This window comes from Haliaeetus albicilla, chromosome 5 (assembly GCF_947461875.1).
Source record: "Haliaeetus albicilla chromosome 5, bHalAlb1.1, whole genome shotgun sequence".
NCBI classification, from domain to species: Eukaryota; Metazoa; Chordata; class Aves; order Accipitriformes; family Accipitridae; genus Haliaeetus; species Haliaeetus albicilla.
In genome coordinates this window covers 41,949,538-41,967,713 of record NC_091487.1, presented here as the reverse complement: position 1 = coordinate 41,967,713, position 18,176 = coordinate 41,949,538, and the positions used below count along the sequence as shown (strand labels likewise).

At 39.4% G+C, this 18,176-nt stretch overlaps 1 protein-coding gene across 1 annotated transcript in view; it reads right to left on the bottom strand.

The window, feature by feature from the left end:
- SPTBN5 (spectrin beta, non-erythrocytic 5) overlaps positions 1–18,176 on the bottom strand; it is a 98,706-nt gene that overhangs the window by 21,618 nt on the left and 58,912 nt on the right. The window contains exons 36-48 of the mRNA XM_009919538.2: positions 16,413–16,568; positions 15,595–15,786; positions 14,855–14,950; positions 11,992–12,110; positions 11,237–11,351; positions 9,250–9,363; positions 7,571–7,692; positions 6,748–6,910; positions 4,663–4,851; positions 3,571–3,648; positions 1,983–2,155; positions 818–908; positions 20–166 (exon numbers count right to left, since the gene is read on the bottom strand). Coding sequence (XP_009917840.2) covers positions 20–166; positions 818–908; positions 1,983–2,155; positions 3,571–3,648; positions 4,663–4,851; positions 6,748–6,910; positions 7,571–7,692; positions 9,250–9,363; positions 11,237–11,351; positions 11,992–12,110; positions 14,855–14,950; positions 15,595–15,786; positions 16,413–16,568 — 1,755 coding nt within the window. The remainder of the gene's footprint in view (positions 1–19; positions 167–817; positions 909–1,982; positions 2,156–3,570; positions 3,649–4,662; positions 4,852–6,747; positions 6,911–7,570; positions 7,693–9,249; positions 9,364–11,236; positions 11,352–11,991; positions 12,111–14,854; positions 14,951–15,594; positions 15,787–16,412; positions 16,569–18,176) is intronic.

Sequence of the window (18,176 nt, the reverse complement as noted above, 5' to 3'; positions counted from 1 at the left end):
TCAACCCTGCTTCTCTCACAGATTTGATGGAGTCCAGACGATTTCTATTGGCCATGATCTCTGCTTGGAAAGTCTGGTGCTTCTGCAGTTTGGTCTGCAGATTGCTTGGATCCTTCCAGCTATCATCCTGGGCAATGCTGTTCTTCTCATTGATCCAGGCAGCCACCTTTGGGGAGGAAAGAACAGAAGTAGAGAAAACCTTCAGTGTTTCTTCAACTCCAACCTGCCAGGCTCTTCTCTAATATGTATAAAACATGGAACTAGTGAGTGGGGACACAAATGAGTTGTCCTTCTGAGATTCTGTTTCCCTAAGCCTCTCCTGTCTTTCATAATGAAGTCACCCCTATACGTCTGTTTACCAGCACTGTTACCTGGAAAGGGGGCTGCATCTATGAGAGTCCCCATGAAGTGAGAAAGTGCATGGGCACATGTGTGTATGAACATATGTATGCATGAGGGAGAAAGAGCAATTATCTCCCTATTTCTAATCTGCTGTCCGTATCTCACAAGAACTGAACTGTTTTGTGTTTTCCCATGAATTTTAAAATGGTGGCACATTCCCTTTTAATGCATTTGTTTCTTCTGGATTTTGCTGGTGTCCAATGCACAGTAGATCTTTCATCTTGTGACTGGAGGGAAGCTGTGACTTGAAAGCTGAAAAATATCCCTTCACCCTTATCCTCATCTTTCCCAATATCATCTCATTCCAGACTCAGTTCCTTAATTCTTCTCACAGTAAATCCCTTCAGGGATTCAGATCTATGCAGCGCAGTATGTTTTAAGAAACCGGAATACCATGAATCTTGTGTAATTGTACCTCAAAGGAATTCTTCAGTAACTTCTGCAGAAGCCTTGATTCCTCTAGCAGATGTCTGCGAGCAGCAGCATTCTCCAGCAGTTTCTCTTTTCTGAGATGAAGACAGATGTGTGAGGTAAAAGCCACAGAGTGAATTAGATAGGATAAGGGTTTTCGATTTTCACCTCTAAACCACATGTGATCTAACCGTCCATTCTCTGGGAGAGAAATGTCCATAATATGCAGCCTCCCATGATTTGGACTGTCAGAGAAGATGCTCAGGACACTATAGGAAGGATTACTAGCAGACAGATATGTTTAAAGTACACATAAAGTCTATATATATGATATCTGTTCTAGGAATCACCATTATTGCCTTTCAGGGTACAAGAGAACATAAACACAGCATGTTTCTTATATGAAAAGCTTGTGAGTTTGATGGTATTTGTCACTGGTAAACCAAAACTACACCATCCTTTCATCTTTTTTCCAAATGTGGACCTGCAGCACTTTATTCATGTTAGTGCAGTCATGAGATTGTTTGATCATATTAATAAACTAATGTTCACTTTAATTGTAAGGGATCCCCAATCTCTCTTCATAAATTTTACATATATCTTTTTATCTACCACAAAAAGAAGTACATGTGGCACTGAACACAACTGCTTCTACTGTCTGCATTTAAGATGAACCATATGCAATGTGGTAGGAGAAATAAAGTAATTCACATTAAAGGGCAAGGTCTGATCAGAAAAATTGCAAATGCCCTAATAGATAATTTGAGCAGGGCCTTAAGATCAACCCCATTAGAGCAGTGAAAAAGCAGTTGTGTAGCAAATGACCTTTTTTTGATGTTATTTAATGATAATGAAGTATTTAATGGTACAGCAAGCCTCTGCATTTTATTTGCAGCACTGTCCCTCAGGCCAGGCCAGAATACAGAATTACAGGAAAACTGCCTTTTTCTGAATCCTGCTCCCCCTCCACTTAACTATATTTTGGAAACCTCCTAATGAAATACTGACTAGACTCAGGCCCGTTTGGCAAGATCACAGTGCAAAGTGCAAAGCTGAGTAAATGCAAACCAGTTTACGGTTCTCTTAAATCATTTAAAGATATTAGTCACATGGGGAGAGTCTCATTGCAAAAGAGATGGGTGGCTGACATGGGAAGGGTTTGACTTCACCTCCTCAGAACAGCCTGGCATCTGTTGGTGATGTTGTCCGAGTCATAATGCTTGTTCTGCATTAGCTGCTGAGCAAATGAAGCCATCTCATCAATTTTCTCCATCTGGGCTTCCAGGGCTTTTTCAAACTGTGTGTGTTTCCGCTGTAGGCTCTCCACACTGGACAGTGAGTCCTGGATAGAATTCAACAAAGGGAAGTTGCTTTCAGTCAGAGTTTTTCCATCCACAACACTGATAATCCAGAAGCTAAATGGCATTTACCCCACATTTGAAATCTGTCAAGAAAATTTATAGGTCTTTGAAATTTATTGGCATTGATTCTGAGACTTGGGGCCTAAATAATGTTCTATGCATCATCTGAGGCCATTATTTCAGGGTCAAACCTGAACTAACTGCTGGGTGCTTAGCTTCTCCTGCATATTGTTGTGCTGCATAGAACATATCACTTCTCAAGAGTTAAAGCATCAGCTCCTAATCATAAATCAATCTTAAGACAGATGCTATTTTGGAAGCAAGTGCGGGATGCCAAACTGAGATCAGAGTTAAGTGAACAAATAAGTCGCAGAAAGAGATTAAACTTAGAGCCTCAGTTTCAACCCATAGAATTTGTAAGAGCTCAAATCCAGATTTGAATCTGAGGACTGGAGTCTGACATTACAGTTAATCTGGAGAGAAACATGGAATTTGACTTCTAACATTTGTGAATCCCAAGCTTAATGACTCAGAGTTCTCTTTTCAGCACCCCTCTGCACTTTTAATTTTAGAATCAGTGGCAATAAACACTGCTTTCCCACTATTCTAAAGGAAGTGATAAAACTGGCATAAAATGGGTCATAAAAAAATCTGAACTTCTGGGTGCTTACATGAGTCATTGGAAGGGAAAGTACTCACAGAGCATTTTCTGTACTGCTGAGCTAAATATGACTGGAAAATGGGTGGCTCCTTCTAAGGCTCATATAATTCAATGGAGGGACTGTAAATACACTCCTCCAGGCTGAAAATTACAGAGACAGATACCAGCCACTAGCATTATATGTTTTTCATACCATTTGTACCAATTATGTCTACATTGAACCCTGAGATGTAATTGTAGTTCCTGCAGAGACAACTAATTTGGTAGCACTACCTATATGAGGTGCAGGGTAAGCTAAGCATCAGAATGTATATCCAGCATCCTGCATAGCTTTTGCAACCCACGCATTAACCTGCGGTTTCAGTTATTTTAGTGTTACTGGTACCTGAGGTAGGCAACTTAAAGCTACAGTGGGTGTGTCAGCAGTGACAGCAGTGATGACTTGCACACTGCTGGCAAATGTATTTGGGTCAGATATGACCAGTTAGAGAGATGCAGTCTCATTTTCCTGCTATAATCAGAGTAGTTGGAGTGTTTTGTTACTCTTGGGACTGAAAATCCTATCCTGTGTAAAGTATCAAGGAAAGAAACCTGATCTTTAACAGTCAACAAGACGGAGCAGTAACTTCAGAAGGAGAAATATCACACGAAGGTTCAGAGCACGTCATCATACTTCGCAGCTCCCTTTTCTCCAGACTGATTGCAGAGAAAATTGTAATTTCTTGGAGCACCTACCCCTAAGTCCTCATTAGCTAGGAAAGCCTCTTTGCTGCTGAGCCAGCTCTCAGTCTGTTCCACATAGCCATAGAATTTCTGTAGAGGGAAAAAAAGCAGTCATAAACACGGTGTAAAACAGAGGCAAACCTGACTTTGGTAGAGTATGCTATAAAAAACAAACTTCCAGGGCTATTCAAGAAATTAACCGCATGGCACTAGATGGCAATAAGCATTAGATCCTACAAACTCACATGCGTAACAATTATTACTGTAACTTTCTCCTTTATAATATGATTATTTCTTTTTGTCTAAGACATAGGGTACAATACAAGTACTTGTAGCTTGTTTGCTAATATTGTAAAGAGTGCTGTGTAAGGTAACTGGCCAATAAAAAGGACGGTAACATGACCTGAAATAAGTAGAATGTCATGAAGAAGCATGAAAGCAGCCCTTACCATATGGTTTAAGTTCTTATATATGTATGAAGCTTTTTAGATGGGACTAGTAGCACCAGCTGTTGACATTCCCCATTGTAAAATCCCCATTTCAGTTATATCTAACTGTTGCCAATAAGCTATTTGAGCAGAAATTTTGTAAGTGAGATGACTGTTACAGGGAAGTATTTCTGGAAAACTGCAGGCAAAAGAGTTCTTTTCTCAGAAAAAAAAGCCAGGGAAAAATACAGTTTTCTGTCCGTGCTGAATTTTTCTTCAGATCTTTTTTGTTTTTTGAATACTTGCCTGCCTCCATGTTTTTGGGGGGGAGGTTATAGAATTTGGTAGAGTAGTGATTTTCCATTTTAAGTATGTGCCTTTTGCCAGTTGCCTGAGAGTTTGACCAAATTTTGCTAATTTTTATAGCCTTTGAAAAACATATGAGCATATATTCCACAGAAATTTCTTTTATTTGTAAAGGTACAATTTCTAAAAAGTCCTGTCACCACTGAATGTACTTGGCCCTCATCATGCCTTCTGGGGACTGGTGAAATATACATTAAACACTGGGTATTATTAGCATATCTTCCGTTATACCATCTTAGAAATTTGCTGTTTATACCGAGGAAAGTCGTCAGTGGTATGTGCATTCTTTGTTGAATGTTTTTCTACTCACCTGTAAATCTTGTGCCTGAAACAATTTTATATATTGCTCCTGCCATGCTTGGATCAATTCAGACCAGGCTTGCTGTAGTCTGGAGAGGGACTGGTGAATCTCAGGAGTTGCATAGTGTCCAGAATTGGCAAGTTCTTGACCACAGTTACTGAGAGAGTTGATCCTTTCCACTCGTGCTTCAATCTCCTCCTAAAATATATCATTAAGGTTGATGTCAAGGGTTTACAGAACGCCAGTTATTCAGAATACAAGCCTTAAGGGGAAGAATATGGGCTGTAACTTTCCAACACTAATATTTGTATGGAAAATCATTCACCTTTGAGATAAGTTACTGAAAGAGCATAGAATTGCATAAAAGAAAATAAATGTGGACAATAAATGACTTTATTGCTGTAATAACAACTGGTCTCTTACAAATCAAAACTGGGATTAAAATAGAAACAGATTAGAAAATGCTTAGATATAAATGAACACAGTTCTGAACATCCATAATACCATATCCCCCCCAATCTTCCCATAAAGGTGGTTCTTATGAGAAACAGTGCCTAGAATTTTTCCTCCCCTGCCAAATAAGTTGGCATCAGATTATTACAATAAAGACAAGGTTTTACTTTATTTTGTGGTGTTAAAATGAAATACATTTAACTTTTTCACTTGGTCTGAGAATTGAGTTATACCTATATATTGAATCCTGAAGGTGAAACTATTACAAACAACTATGACCACTGTAAACTGAATGTGGAATTCCTAATGTAAACAATTTGAAAATAAAAATAACCATGCGCTGAAATAATACCATGTATTAACATATAAACCACCTTAAAAACTATGGCATGTATTATTAAATGTCTGAAATTAGAACTGCTGTTTTTAGGGCTTTTTGGGGGGAGTGATTTTGTCCCATCATAGATAACACAGCTGTAAGATAGCCATTCTATATTTTAATTCAGATTAGCACCTTGTGTTCAACTCTAGTCTCTCCTAAGGACTTTGGTTTGAGCCACTGAGCTGAATGAAAAAACCCCCTCCGTTTTTCTTGTCTTGTCTAGATTTTTAGTTTAGTCAACTCAGCACAAAAGAACATAATGCCTGGATTCCTCCTTTCCTGTGTGACTATCTCCTTAGAGCCATTTGGATTCCTTTACTAACAGATATTAAAGACTTAGATCTTGCTACCGTCTAAATTTGGAGTACGCTACATCAGTAGTTTGGGGTATTTCTACTGTGACAAAGAATTATTAGAAAAAGCATTGTTAAGTCTGTGACATGAGAGAGCATTGTTAAAATGGAAGACTCTGAAAAAGGAGAGGACTTCAGGTACTTCATACTAAATTCAAGTCTAGAAAATTAATCAGAATCTACAAACTATTCGTGCTAATAGTGGTACCCACAAAGCACTGGATATTAGTCATGATTCTGGGAACATGATTTTTAGTAACATAACAACAAAGAAAAGGTAACACAACAGCTGAAAGATGGCTATGACACTTGGGAAAAAGTAAAATGTAACTTTTTTCTCAGGTTCATTAACAATATCACTCCTTTTAGAAAATCCACCAAAAACATTAGCCAAATTAGCCACCAAAAGATTGTGTGGTAATTAGTACTGGGATATGAAGAGTTTCAGAACTGTATGTGTAGTACTGTCCAATGGTCATTTACTGCCCTGTGTGAGACAAACTGCTGTCTTTATTTTTCTTTCAGGCAAATGGAGTTTGCATGACAAAATCTAACTCAAAGCTAGAATTAACTGGCATTAACTTTTTGGCAATCTGAATAGAAAGGTTGGCAGTGAGGATGTTTTGATACTGAACCAGCTTTTTATCTACAGTGTTGAACAGCAGTACAGGTGAGAGCTAATGGGGCTTTCTGAAAATTTTTGCAGAGGCATGAGCTGCCAAACAGCTCATGGGATAGAGTTCTGTCAACACGTAGGTGACTTCTGTCCATAGGCTGTTATTGAAAACAGTCTTTTAACCATGTTATTGACAGACACACGCAACAAAATTCTGCTGTGTCTGCAGCAATTAATTCCCCTGGGAAAGATTCCCAGTACGTTCAATTGGCAGCAATGATGATACTTGCCTTTCTCTCCTGATGCTCCTCAATCATGCTTTCCGCTTCATTCGCACTTTTAGGAAGCCTCCCTGCTTCCATTACACCTCTGATGTTTTGGATCCAATCTAGCATCTCCTTCATCTCCAAGTTAAACTTCTGCAACTGATACGAGGCTGCCAGCTTCTCCTTCCTGCAACACAATTTGCAGTTCAGCATTATCCAACACAATATCTAGTTGCCTCTCCCTCCCCATTTGCAGAGGAAAGTATCCTAGGAGAAGCCAAATGAAGTGAATTCAAGCCTCCTAGCTTTCCCTTACAGTTCCTAAACAGTCCTCATGTTAAATAAAAGTCACAGAAGATGCACACTGCCTTGAAGACAACATGCTTACCTTATTTTCTACATCAGCTCATTAGGAAAAGAAAGGTGAAAAAACCTTCATAGGTGTTGCTTCCAGCAATGATTACAGCTTAGGCCTAAGCCTTTCTTGTTTTGGAAAGATTCAAGAAAAAAAAATCATCTAGAACTGTCCAAAAATAAGTCTTTCACAAAGGCTTCATGACAGATTTAATTTGGTAATCTGAAGGCATTTTAGTAACATTATTTAGTGGGATAAACTATAAAATATGAAATAAACACAAACTCATTGTATTAGTTTTCCCAAAGTCATATCAGTGGAACTTTGCTTGTACCAAGCCACACTTGTTGCAATGCAGGTGTCTTAGCTGCCTATATAAACTTTGTAAAAGATGCTCAAAAACTTTCAAAAGGCCCCTGGCAAGTAGATTTGAGACCCCAGGGAGCAGCTTTGCTCCCACTGAGAGATATTCAGACTACTAGAAGTCTTTACCTTTGTTTGGCCTGTCCCTGGAGTCGTAGCCAGTTGTTTTTCATCTCCTGTTGCTTCATAGTCAGTTTGTCATTTATGGATGGATTCCTTGTGGAAAGGCGGAAAGATTCCAGTTCCAATGGCTGGAAAGAGATTTATAGTGGGGCGAATTTATGCCAAATGTTTATATTCATTCCTGAGTTTGCCTTTCAGGAAAAGTAGTTCATTTTAACATTCTAGTTTTCAAAAGCAGGGACTTAAATTACAATAACAAAATATACAAAGGGACTTGTTATATGCACAAAAAATACATATGCATTTGTGACCAATCATCTGCGTGAAGAAAGAGATGTGTCTGTTGCTTCACATGCACAAAAGTTAATTTACAATTAAGAAAGTGGTTATGCAGAATAGGGACAAACATACAGGAAAATGAAATGCTAATTGTAACCTCTATTAGCTTAAAACTAAGACGGGTGACAAAAGCCATGAAAATATGGCAGTATACAGAAGCAACCAGATTTGCCATTCAGCAGAAGACTCAAAAATTGTTTGTATCTATTTCAGCTAGCAGCAGCATCAAAACACTACTTTCAGTGCAAACTTCTAGTTGATGCCATTTTCTTTAAGACAGCCTGATAAACAGTAATGAACACTCACCAACCCAGGTTTAAAGTTGGTATCTTTCTTGTAAAACTCCATCAAATTGATGAAAATCAAGAATTTTGAATTTGCAGAAAGGAGAGTATGCCAGTCTGGTTTTAATCCATAAGAAAAGTACAGATACTATACTTTGTACATGGTATTTGTGGTAGCATCAAAAAAATCACCAAAACCAAACCTTGCTCATCTTTCTGTTTCCATGCAGCAGTTCCCCATACAGCCTTGCTAATGCGATCTGTGGAATGCTAACTAGTAATCACTCATGTTTCATACGAGAATTAGCTAACAAAGTCACAATATGTGAATGTATCGCACATATTGTCACCATTTGCATACTGTTGTGAAGAAAAAGTTTAGAGAAAATTTGCAAAAATGTTTTCTCTATGAAAAGGCTTAACACTGGCCAACAGTGAAAAGGGTGAGAAGTTGTCATAGGATTTCTACTACTGCAGTTCAGCTGAAACCATTTCTTTTTATTAAAAATATGCCATTATATTGGACCTGAGACCCATATTTAATGCTCAAGATTAGTCCTCAATGATGCAAATTGGCCAATTTACAAAAGCCAGAGCTGATCAGGCAGGCAATTATAATGTAAGATTTCTGGTTTTGATGTCTATGTCAGAAAACTACATGCACTGTGGGTTTTGCATTTTAGTTCTAAACAGAACTAAAGTAATGATTTTGGTTCAAGTCAGTACAGAAAGTGGGGGAAAGATGGAGAGTTAAATTAGGATTCCACACTTTCCAAAAGATATAAATAGGACAGTCTAATTTAGCTTGTAGGTGAGGTCCAGAAAATCAGTTAACATGTTAAAAAGTGACTTGTCTTCTTAGATTTGGTGCATCAGGAAGAATAACATTTGATACAATGAAGTAGGTTTAAGCAGTGCAGTATTTTACTGAGAAGAAATCTGTGCTGCATTTGCATTGCAGTGCAATTAATACTAATGAATCTGAAGAGTCATGCTGAACTTTGCACCATATTTCCAAGGTGCAAAAATGAACAGTATCCTCTGTACTTCCCCATTTCTTACCTCCATTTTGGACTTAATAACACTGATTTCTCTCTCCATCTCTTCATGCCTTCGAATCAGGTTTTCCACACTTTCCACATCTTTCCCAAAATCCAGTGCTTGTATCAGTACACTCTGGAGAGGGCAGTAGGATGTGCAAATGGTGAAGATGACAAAAAGCAAAAGGATCATAACTTAATTTTTTCAAATAGTCTCCTCCTTCACTTCTTCGTATTGCCATGTGAATGTTCTTATTGTCTTTTTAAAAATCAACGGGGCACCTTGTCTGCACTCCTTACAGAGATGGAACAAGAATTTACAACTCTTTGAACAGTCGCTATCCTACCTAAGGTGTCTCTGGCCATTCACATATAAAACAAAGCAAGCAATGCTTTCCTTGCATTTCTCAATCTTTCTTTTCCCCTTTTTTCCATATTCCAAAACAGTCAAATATTTCCCATTAAATTGTGGCACAGAAGTTTTCAAGTGTGTTTTACAAAAATATGGAAAATAAAATTGACCCTCAGAATCCTACCAGAAATGAAATCTTACACATTTGTAAGAAATTTGTAATGAAATCTTACACATTTGTAAAAGTTGCTATAAAATTTTCAAACCAACAGCCTTGTAACCTTAAGTAGTACCACTATGTATCTGCCTACTAACTTATAACTAAATTAATATCATTAGTTATGTGGATGAAATAATTAGTTTTTATGTAGCCTTTTTCTTCTATTATCTCAAAATTATAATACAGGATAAGCATTTTTACCTCCATTTTCTGAATGAATAAGATTTTTATACAAATTTTCAAAGTTGGATATTTAATATGTCTGCACTGCATAGCAGGGAGAAATATGCAAGCTAGTGTTAAATGAACTAACTTTGAATTCCGAACACTAGAAGCTGCTATATTCAAGCTAAGTAGGTAATTCAGAAAAAGCTCTATGGTAGATCAGCTAACTGACTTTTGGTATTCAGAACCAACTTGGCTCAGCACTGTCTGAAGGAGATGGACGCTCGTGTCAGTAACACAGCAAAAAATAGACACCAGTCCCTTAGCTTCTTAGATTTGTATCCTACTTACTGCATTTTGCTGTGTTCCTTTCTTGTGGAAGGATTAACTAGACCGTATGGAGATGTCTACAAATGTAAAGATGCTGCAGCTTAATTACTTGTCTAATTCTCCTTACAGTTAGTGAGTGGAAGGAAGGAGTCACCGCTGGAGCATGATTTATCTCATCCTCAAGATGACATCTAAAATAGGTCAGATGCACTGGGCTCTAGAAATACCTGCTTCTTTCCACTGACTGTGGAAGAAACCATGGATGACTACTTTGCATATAGCAACTAGTCACCCAATACTAAAAGTACTATTTAATAAGCAATACTATTTGACTACAGACCATTAATTAGAATCATAAAATCACAGAATAATTTAGATTGGAAGGGACCTCTGAACATCATCTAGTCCAACCCCTGCCCAAAACAGGGCCACCTTAGATCAGATTTCTCAGTGTCCGATCCAGCTGAGATTTGAATGTTTCCAAGGACAGAGAATCCACAGTCTCTCTGGGTAACCTGTTCCAGTGTTTGATCACTCTCACTGTGATTTTTTCACTTTACACATACTTGGAACTTTTCTGGTTGCAACTTGTACCCACTGACTCCCACCGTTTCACTATTAACCTCCAAGAAGAGTCCAGATTCATCTTCTCTGTAACTTCTCATTAGGTAAAGACAGCATCCCCTTTTATTGCAGACTCTAATCTGTAATTTCTTACAGTACATTTCAAATGTACCTTTTTAACCATGAATGCCTTAGAATTGGTAATCTGTAAAATGTTTAATGACATTTCAGCCTTCCTACAAACTTGATATACAGACAACTATCAAAGGTCACTGCTGGATACTCAGTATCTCTCTAGCAATGGGCATGCCTGGGTTTATCATTGTTGGCAAAATAGAACATATTCCCACTTTAATTAATCAAAATCTGAGAACTCACCTTCTCAGTAATTCTCTCTGTGATGTCATCAATTTCTCTGATTAAGGCATGAGTCTCTAGGGCTCCCTCTAACTTCTTCCTGTATGCATTCAGGTTACCATGGAAACTGTTCCACCTTATATTGAAAAGAATATTTTAGAGGTGTATTTCAGAGGTGAGGATATCCACAACTGAGTTTCATGATTCTCAGATCTAAGTAAAGGCAGGATTTCTGAACTACTTTATGTATCGATTCCCAATTCCCCACAATAGGGAACACATCACAGAGAGAAAGCATTAGCCTGACAGGACTATGTGTTTATATTTATTCCAAGTTTTCAGGATGGCATGGGGGTTAAAAGCTAAAAAGTACTGATCCAGTTTCCTTAAACTCTCAATAACCTTACAATCCCTATCTTCATGCTTTTGGTTCTTAGCTAGTGGGCTGTGAAGTAGCAAAAGCAATATGCACTTCACCAGGACAACTATATGAACAGATGGAAGTGTCTTAGCTTCATGGATCTAGTGTGTAAAGTGCTGTGAAACAGCAGATTTGCCTCCAAGGTTAGAAACATGACTTCAGTCCTGCTGCGCTAGTAATCCTTGTGGCTAACTGCTCTGAGAGTCTTGAAAGGCAAATCCAGTGTCTGATGTTTTGTAGTCATGATGTTAAAGAAGAAAATATACGTCGTAATTCCTCCCATTATCCCAACCCAAGACATCTAATCTTTGCTTCTTGTTTTTGCTTTACACAGAAGCTTTAAAAGCATACTCACTTCTCATTGAGCTGCTTCCGGCGCTCATATATTGTCTTTGTTTCTTCCTTGTTCTGTCTCTCGAGTTTCATGGCCAGGGCATTGATAGCCCTGATGTGAGCATCATCCACTGTTGTCTCCTGTAAAGTGAGAAAAGGAACAAAGGTATGTGTTTGAAATGCTTGTGACTGAGTTTTCCACTGAGACATGAAAAACAATAACAGCAACAAGCAAGGGTTTTAACTCACTGCCGAGCATTTCAGACACATGGGGTTTGCTCTGCTATAACTGCTAGTGTTACCGGTCCCTGATGAGAAGGCAGTAAAGGCAAGAAAGAACATTAATGACTATAGATACAACAATGATCTAGGTCTAGATGATAACCCTCAGAGCTCCATTTCTAAGCCATGCATTCCAGCAGGGGCTCATTTGTTGAAGAAACATAGGTGCAGTTGCTGGTTACATAGGTGGCTGCTGTGGAACAGCTGATGTGTAGCAGATTATTCCTCTTGTCAAACAGGTAGTGACTTGTGGCTCCTAGGCCTACTCGCTGTTTTTTCTAGATAGGCTTCTGTCCAGAAGTGCCTCTGTACTGTGGACAACAGGCTTAAAATCCATACAGCCTTGAGAAACCCAGACAACCCATGCCATTGAGTTTTCTTCTAAAGCAACATCACTGCATTTTAAAAGGTATGCTAAGTCTTCAAGGCAACTTGCTTCCCATGTATACACCACAGAAAGGATAATATTTGCACATTGCACATATAATCTGGACTATAGTGGAATAATTGTTCTTTTGGAGCATGACAGAGGGCCAAAACTGAACACTGCTCCAAGATTCAAAAACATTCTCTATTTTTCTTAGACCAGTAAATCACAAGCTTAGCAGGGAGACATTAATCACTGGTATAGTAGAAGCACAGCTGCAAGATGCCAGCACACTGTTAATAGAAGTATTGACTCCATTTGTATTTTATTTATGCTACATCCATACCAATGTGCATGCTTCCATATGTGCTTTACTGTTACACACAGCCATAAAGTAAACAAAAGAAACCTGTAGACAGCCAGATATTCTTCAGAAACCCAGCAGTTTCCTCTCCTGGTAAATAATAGCAGCACAGTGTGACAGAATACGAGTAGAAAATCTGGCAGCCACCAATGCAGGATGATCTCTCCCTCCCCTGATCTCAGATTTGTCTAGTGGGAAAACCTAGACTGGATGGATGCATACACTGTGCCAGGACCAGCCTGCTTCTGTTTGTATTACCCTATGAAGTACTGTATAACTAAAGCATCAGTATGAGGGTATCATTGTCCCAGCCTTTTTCTGCAGGAGTCATGTTCAGAGTGGTACAGGAGCAGTGGCTACAAGCTGATAGTATCTAAGGCCAAGAGTTTCTTATGGCACATAAAATCTACCTTAGTTTATGGAAAGACTTTCCTATTCAGAGTATTATACTGACTGGGACACTAGGTTGTTTCTGCCTCTTGCAACATCCTTCTTTTAGCTGGTACAGCCTGTCACAGAGCCCTTGTTCCATCCCTTAGCCCCCCTTAGCTCACAGTTCAGCTGGTGAGGACTGCAGGGCCAATGAAGGACTCTTCACTAATTCCCTGGTGCTGAAGCTGAGTATTTTGGCTCTCTACCCAAATCCAGTACTAATGCACTGTCACAGGAAATTCTGCTGGGCTCTCAAAGGGGAGCTCAGGGTTTCCTCCCAGGTGTCAGGCATATCTATACTGTTACTTTGCATAGAAGTGGATTGTCTCCTTCTCCTATTAGGCAACAGAAACAGAAAATGGGAGCTGCCATAACAGGACTTGGCAACAAGGTAACAGGCAAACAAAGGATAACGAATATTAGGAGACAAAGTTAGAGTAAACCTCACTCACAAAGGTCTAATACACCTCTTTCCAGACCTTCCTCACAGCTTCCAGACTAGCAAATCAGCACAGTAATCTTTCCTGCATGATACTCAGACCTGTTAGTCCACATCTGTAGCAGTTCACACAAACAGAGAGAACAAGAGGCTGCTGCAAATGCATCCCCTCGATGTATGACCACACAGCTCTCACGGTGGGAGCTGAAGCACATCACAAGGTGGCTCTTTCCCGAGGTTTGGTGCCCAGGTTAACACATCTGACTGGAGGCAAGAGAGGCAGCTGGCATGACTCAGAACCACAAAAGAGGGTCAGAGATCCCAGCACAGAAAGGTGAGCTGTACAGCTGCCTTGTCACACGGCTGCTATGCAAAGTGTAAACCACTCCTTTATTTTCCTAAATGTCTGATTATTAACATTATGATTTATGAATACACATGTGTGCTCTATAAACAAAGGCCCCCAAATATATGGGCTTCATTTGGATAAAGGAATGTGAGAAACTTGACTGTTCCTCAGGAGAAGGGGAAGGGAGAAATAAAGGAGGGAAATGGAGAAAGTGGTCAATTTTTTTTTTACGGGCTTGTTCATGGAAGGTTTATATCAACTTTCAGATTCAAACAAACATGGCTGAAACAACCATTTTTAATCCACTTTTGGATAGAACTCACTGTGACCCTGTGACTGCATGAACCAAACTGGAAATCTGCAGAAACTCAGGCTCACAGAGCCAGCTTTCCAGACATGTAATTCAATCCAAAATTTTAGGTTGTGTCACGAGTGCTTGACAGCTCTGTTTAGACATCATCAAGGCAGAAGGCACGAAGAGGGAAAATTCTATCTTTTTAATGGCTTATAAAGTGGCAATGCTTCCTACACCCCGATCTTTCACCTCCTCAGGGTATTGGAACTGTATTTGTTACCTGGATATACTGCTGGGCTGGAAAGTTAACTGCTGCTTCCAGCCACACAAGGAATGTGCATGGAAACTACCTCTTACCCCTGATGTTGCTCCACGGAACTCATTCAGCTTCTTCATGAGCTGCAGGCAGTGTTCATAGTCATTTCCCACATCACCTACATTAATCATGACTTCCTGGTGAAATAAGCAGCAGACAGGCAAACATTCAGGCTAAGAGTACAAGAACACAGCACGTCCCAATGCTTATGCTGATACAATAAGTTCTGTGATGCGTCTGTAAATCACTGACCTACAGCTTCTGAAGTAGTCTCCTCTGATATTTAGATAATGATGAGACTAAGTCCCAGCTCCCTCTCCAGTCTATTACTGATGATGGAAGCAACCTCTGAATGAAAACTTAGTGGATCAAGTGGCTCTTCTTTCACTCTTACAAAGAGAAACTTTCAGATTTGATACACAGTGAGAGTGAGTACCAGTTGCCAAATGCTTCAAGTCTCTTCCATTCTAGTCTGCTTTCATTTCTCTTTCTTGACAGAGACACACGAGACAACCACCAATAATCACAATCTCTTTACGTGCGCATTTTATGTAAGAACATGTGGTAATACTGTCCAACTGACTCTGGCAAGGAAACACTCCATAAAATTTTTAGAATTTGTTGAATCATTCCTTCCATATTGTTTGTAGAACATGTCATGATTCTGCCAGGCAAAAGCCCCTAAGAAAGTATCCTGGAAGATGACACATTTATCAGAAGATCACTGCTAAACAGCAAGCCTCTAGTGTGCTGCTCAGGTTGAATACTAGAATCCATTTACCTTCTCCCTGATCCAGGCTTCCACCTGGTCCACCTTCTGGAGAAATTCCAGGAAGTCCCGGCTGTCCTCCAGCGTCTTTCCACGAGCAGCAACAGCTCTCTTCAACTTCTCCCAACACTCCTGAAGCATGCGAACTCGGCGACGGATCTCTCCTGATTTTGGGTGACCTTTTGATAGCAGGACTTCTCCTTTCTTCACATTTAGGAGAAGAAATTAGAAATGAAGGTTGCACTAATTTTTAATGTGATTACCAAGTTACATGACCTTTCTAGGTCATCTCTCACTTTCCTAACTTGGACTGCACAATAAATTACAAATATAAATTCTTACTGCCCAAATGATACTGCTCAGCTGGAAAGCTTTTACATCTGGAGGGAATCAAGAACACTAGGATTTGAATACTTCCCCACCAAGAATGACATTCATGGAGTAGAAGCACCAAGAGAGGTATTACAGATGATTGCACCCTTCAGCTATGTGATTCACCCAGTTTCAACAAGAATGTTCACAAATTGGGCATGAAATCCTGTTTACCTTTTGTAGCAGTAATCACCCCAGGCAAGGAAAAAGTCAGTGATATCTTCCTATTCGGGCAATAAGGAAAGATGGAAGCTCCCCAGATAGAGCAGTTAACAAATCTCTCTGTTGTAAATTAACAGCATTACATTTCCATGGCATGGCAACTGGGTTCTTGTCACACAAGTAGGATAATTGATATAGAAGTGGTGAAGAAGCTACCCTTCCTTTTCATTTCATCTATCTGTCCTTTGGATAACCAGCAATGATCTGTAAAAACACTAGCAAAGTGAGGGACTTACCTTATTAACAGCTGTGATGATTTCTTCATTTGCTAGAATCTCTGCCTCAAAGACCTGATGTTTCTGCAGCAGCTTCATTTTGTCGTGCAGATTGCTAGGGTCTTGTATGGAAGGATCCTCTAGCTTCTGCATGCGCTCACTGATCCAGTCTTCTGCCTGCAGCAGTGCGAGGCATCAGAGTTAGCAGGACAACTACAGCTGTCCTGTGGCCTCCTCCCAAGACACATCATTGTTCTATGCAAGTGTCTAATGCCTGGGCTAGGTAGGTTGAGCTGGGAGCTGAAAGTGGCTCTCTAGTTCCTGAACTATTCTACTTGCTAAGAAATAAAAGCAGATAGGAATGAAAGTATTTTTTAGCTGACCACAAGAATAATGAGAAATTCCTTGAATACCCCGAATTTTATCACAAGCCATAAAGAGATTATACAATCTTCTAGATTAGATACAGAGAATCCTTGAGCAGATATGTAGCCTTGACATGGTAGACATATTTAAAACAAGATTATGACAGCTGAGCCTTGGATTTAGGGCTCTGAGTTTCATCTCCTATCTCTGTCATTGACCTACCTGTAAACTGGATTAAGATTCTTAAGAATTCTGTGTCTCACCTATAAAACAGCACTAACATTTCCTGATCTCAACGATGTTGTGAAACCTAAATGGAAAATGCAAAGCAAATAAAGCCTTATTGATGGGACCAAGCACTAGTCAGATTATTTGAAAGAAAATACAACTCTATTTGCTTTTACACTTCATAAAATTCAAAATGGGCTAGTCAGGAACACCAGATTCAGACAAGCAGGTGAATCATGAGGACTATCAAAGCAAGGGTTATGTGTTTCTCTTAGGAAATTATTTTTTAAGGGATTTAAATCTATGCAGAATAAAATGGACAATAGGATAGCGAGTTTTACACAATTTTCTTTGAAGTCTGCTGAACTTTAGCCCTTAGCACTGAAGGAAATATTTTCTATCCATCAAAACATTGAGAATTGAACACCTGACAAATGTTGTAACTGATCCTGTTGTCCTCAGACCACTGAAGTAACCCAATGTTTTGACAACACAAGAACAGCAGATTGAAGCCAGCTTTATCAGTTTCAAAGCATCTTGGCTGTCCTTGTGGAACTGGGCTACACAAGACTTGACAACTGGAGGATTTTCTCAGTTAATTAATGATTTGAAGTGTTGTTTCAGCTGCTGAAATTCTATAAACAATAATAAAAATAGCTTTCACTAGTAGCGTGCTCTCCAGAAACTGTTCCCCTCCAAAGCACAGTTAGAGACTCAAAAAGGAGCCTCATGTCAAGGTTGCCCAGGACAGCACACTGTCATCTGCTGTTTTCATTTCTGACACCCTCCTCACAACGTAGGGCTTTCTCCCATTATCCAGCCACACATTAACGCTTTATCATCGCTTAACTGACTTCTCATTTGAATGGGAGAGGCTCATCCATACAGTTAGGATGAGAAACAAATGAATCCCCCGAATATAGCCACTTACAGGGCAATTTCTCTCCTACTTTTTAATAATAAGCAATGGCTTAATGAAAGAACGAACCAAGCCATTTAAAAAAAACCCCACAACCACTTCTGCACTCCTAGTGGCTTGGTTTATTTTAGGCTTACTTAGGATGGCTCTAGAGAGTGAGAGATCCTTCTCCTGGCCCCATGTCCACATTGAGATGTGAAGCAAGGCTGATCTGTTGTCCCAAGATCTTTCTGTGGAAAGACTTACGGTTGTCTGGACAGGCATTTTCACTT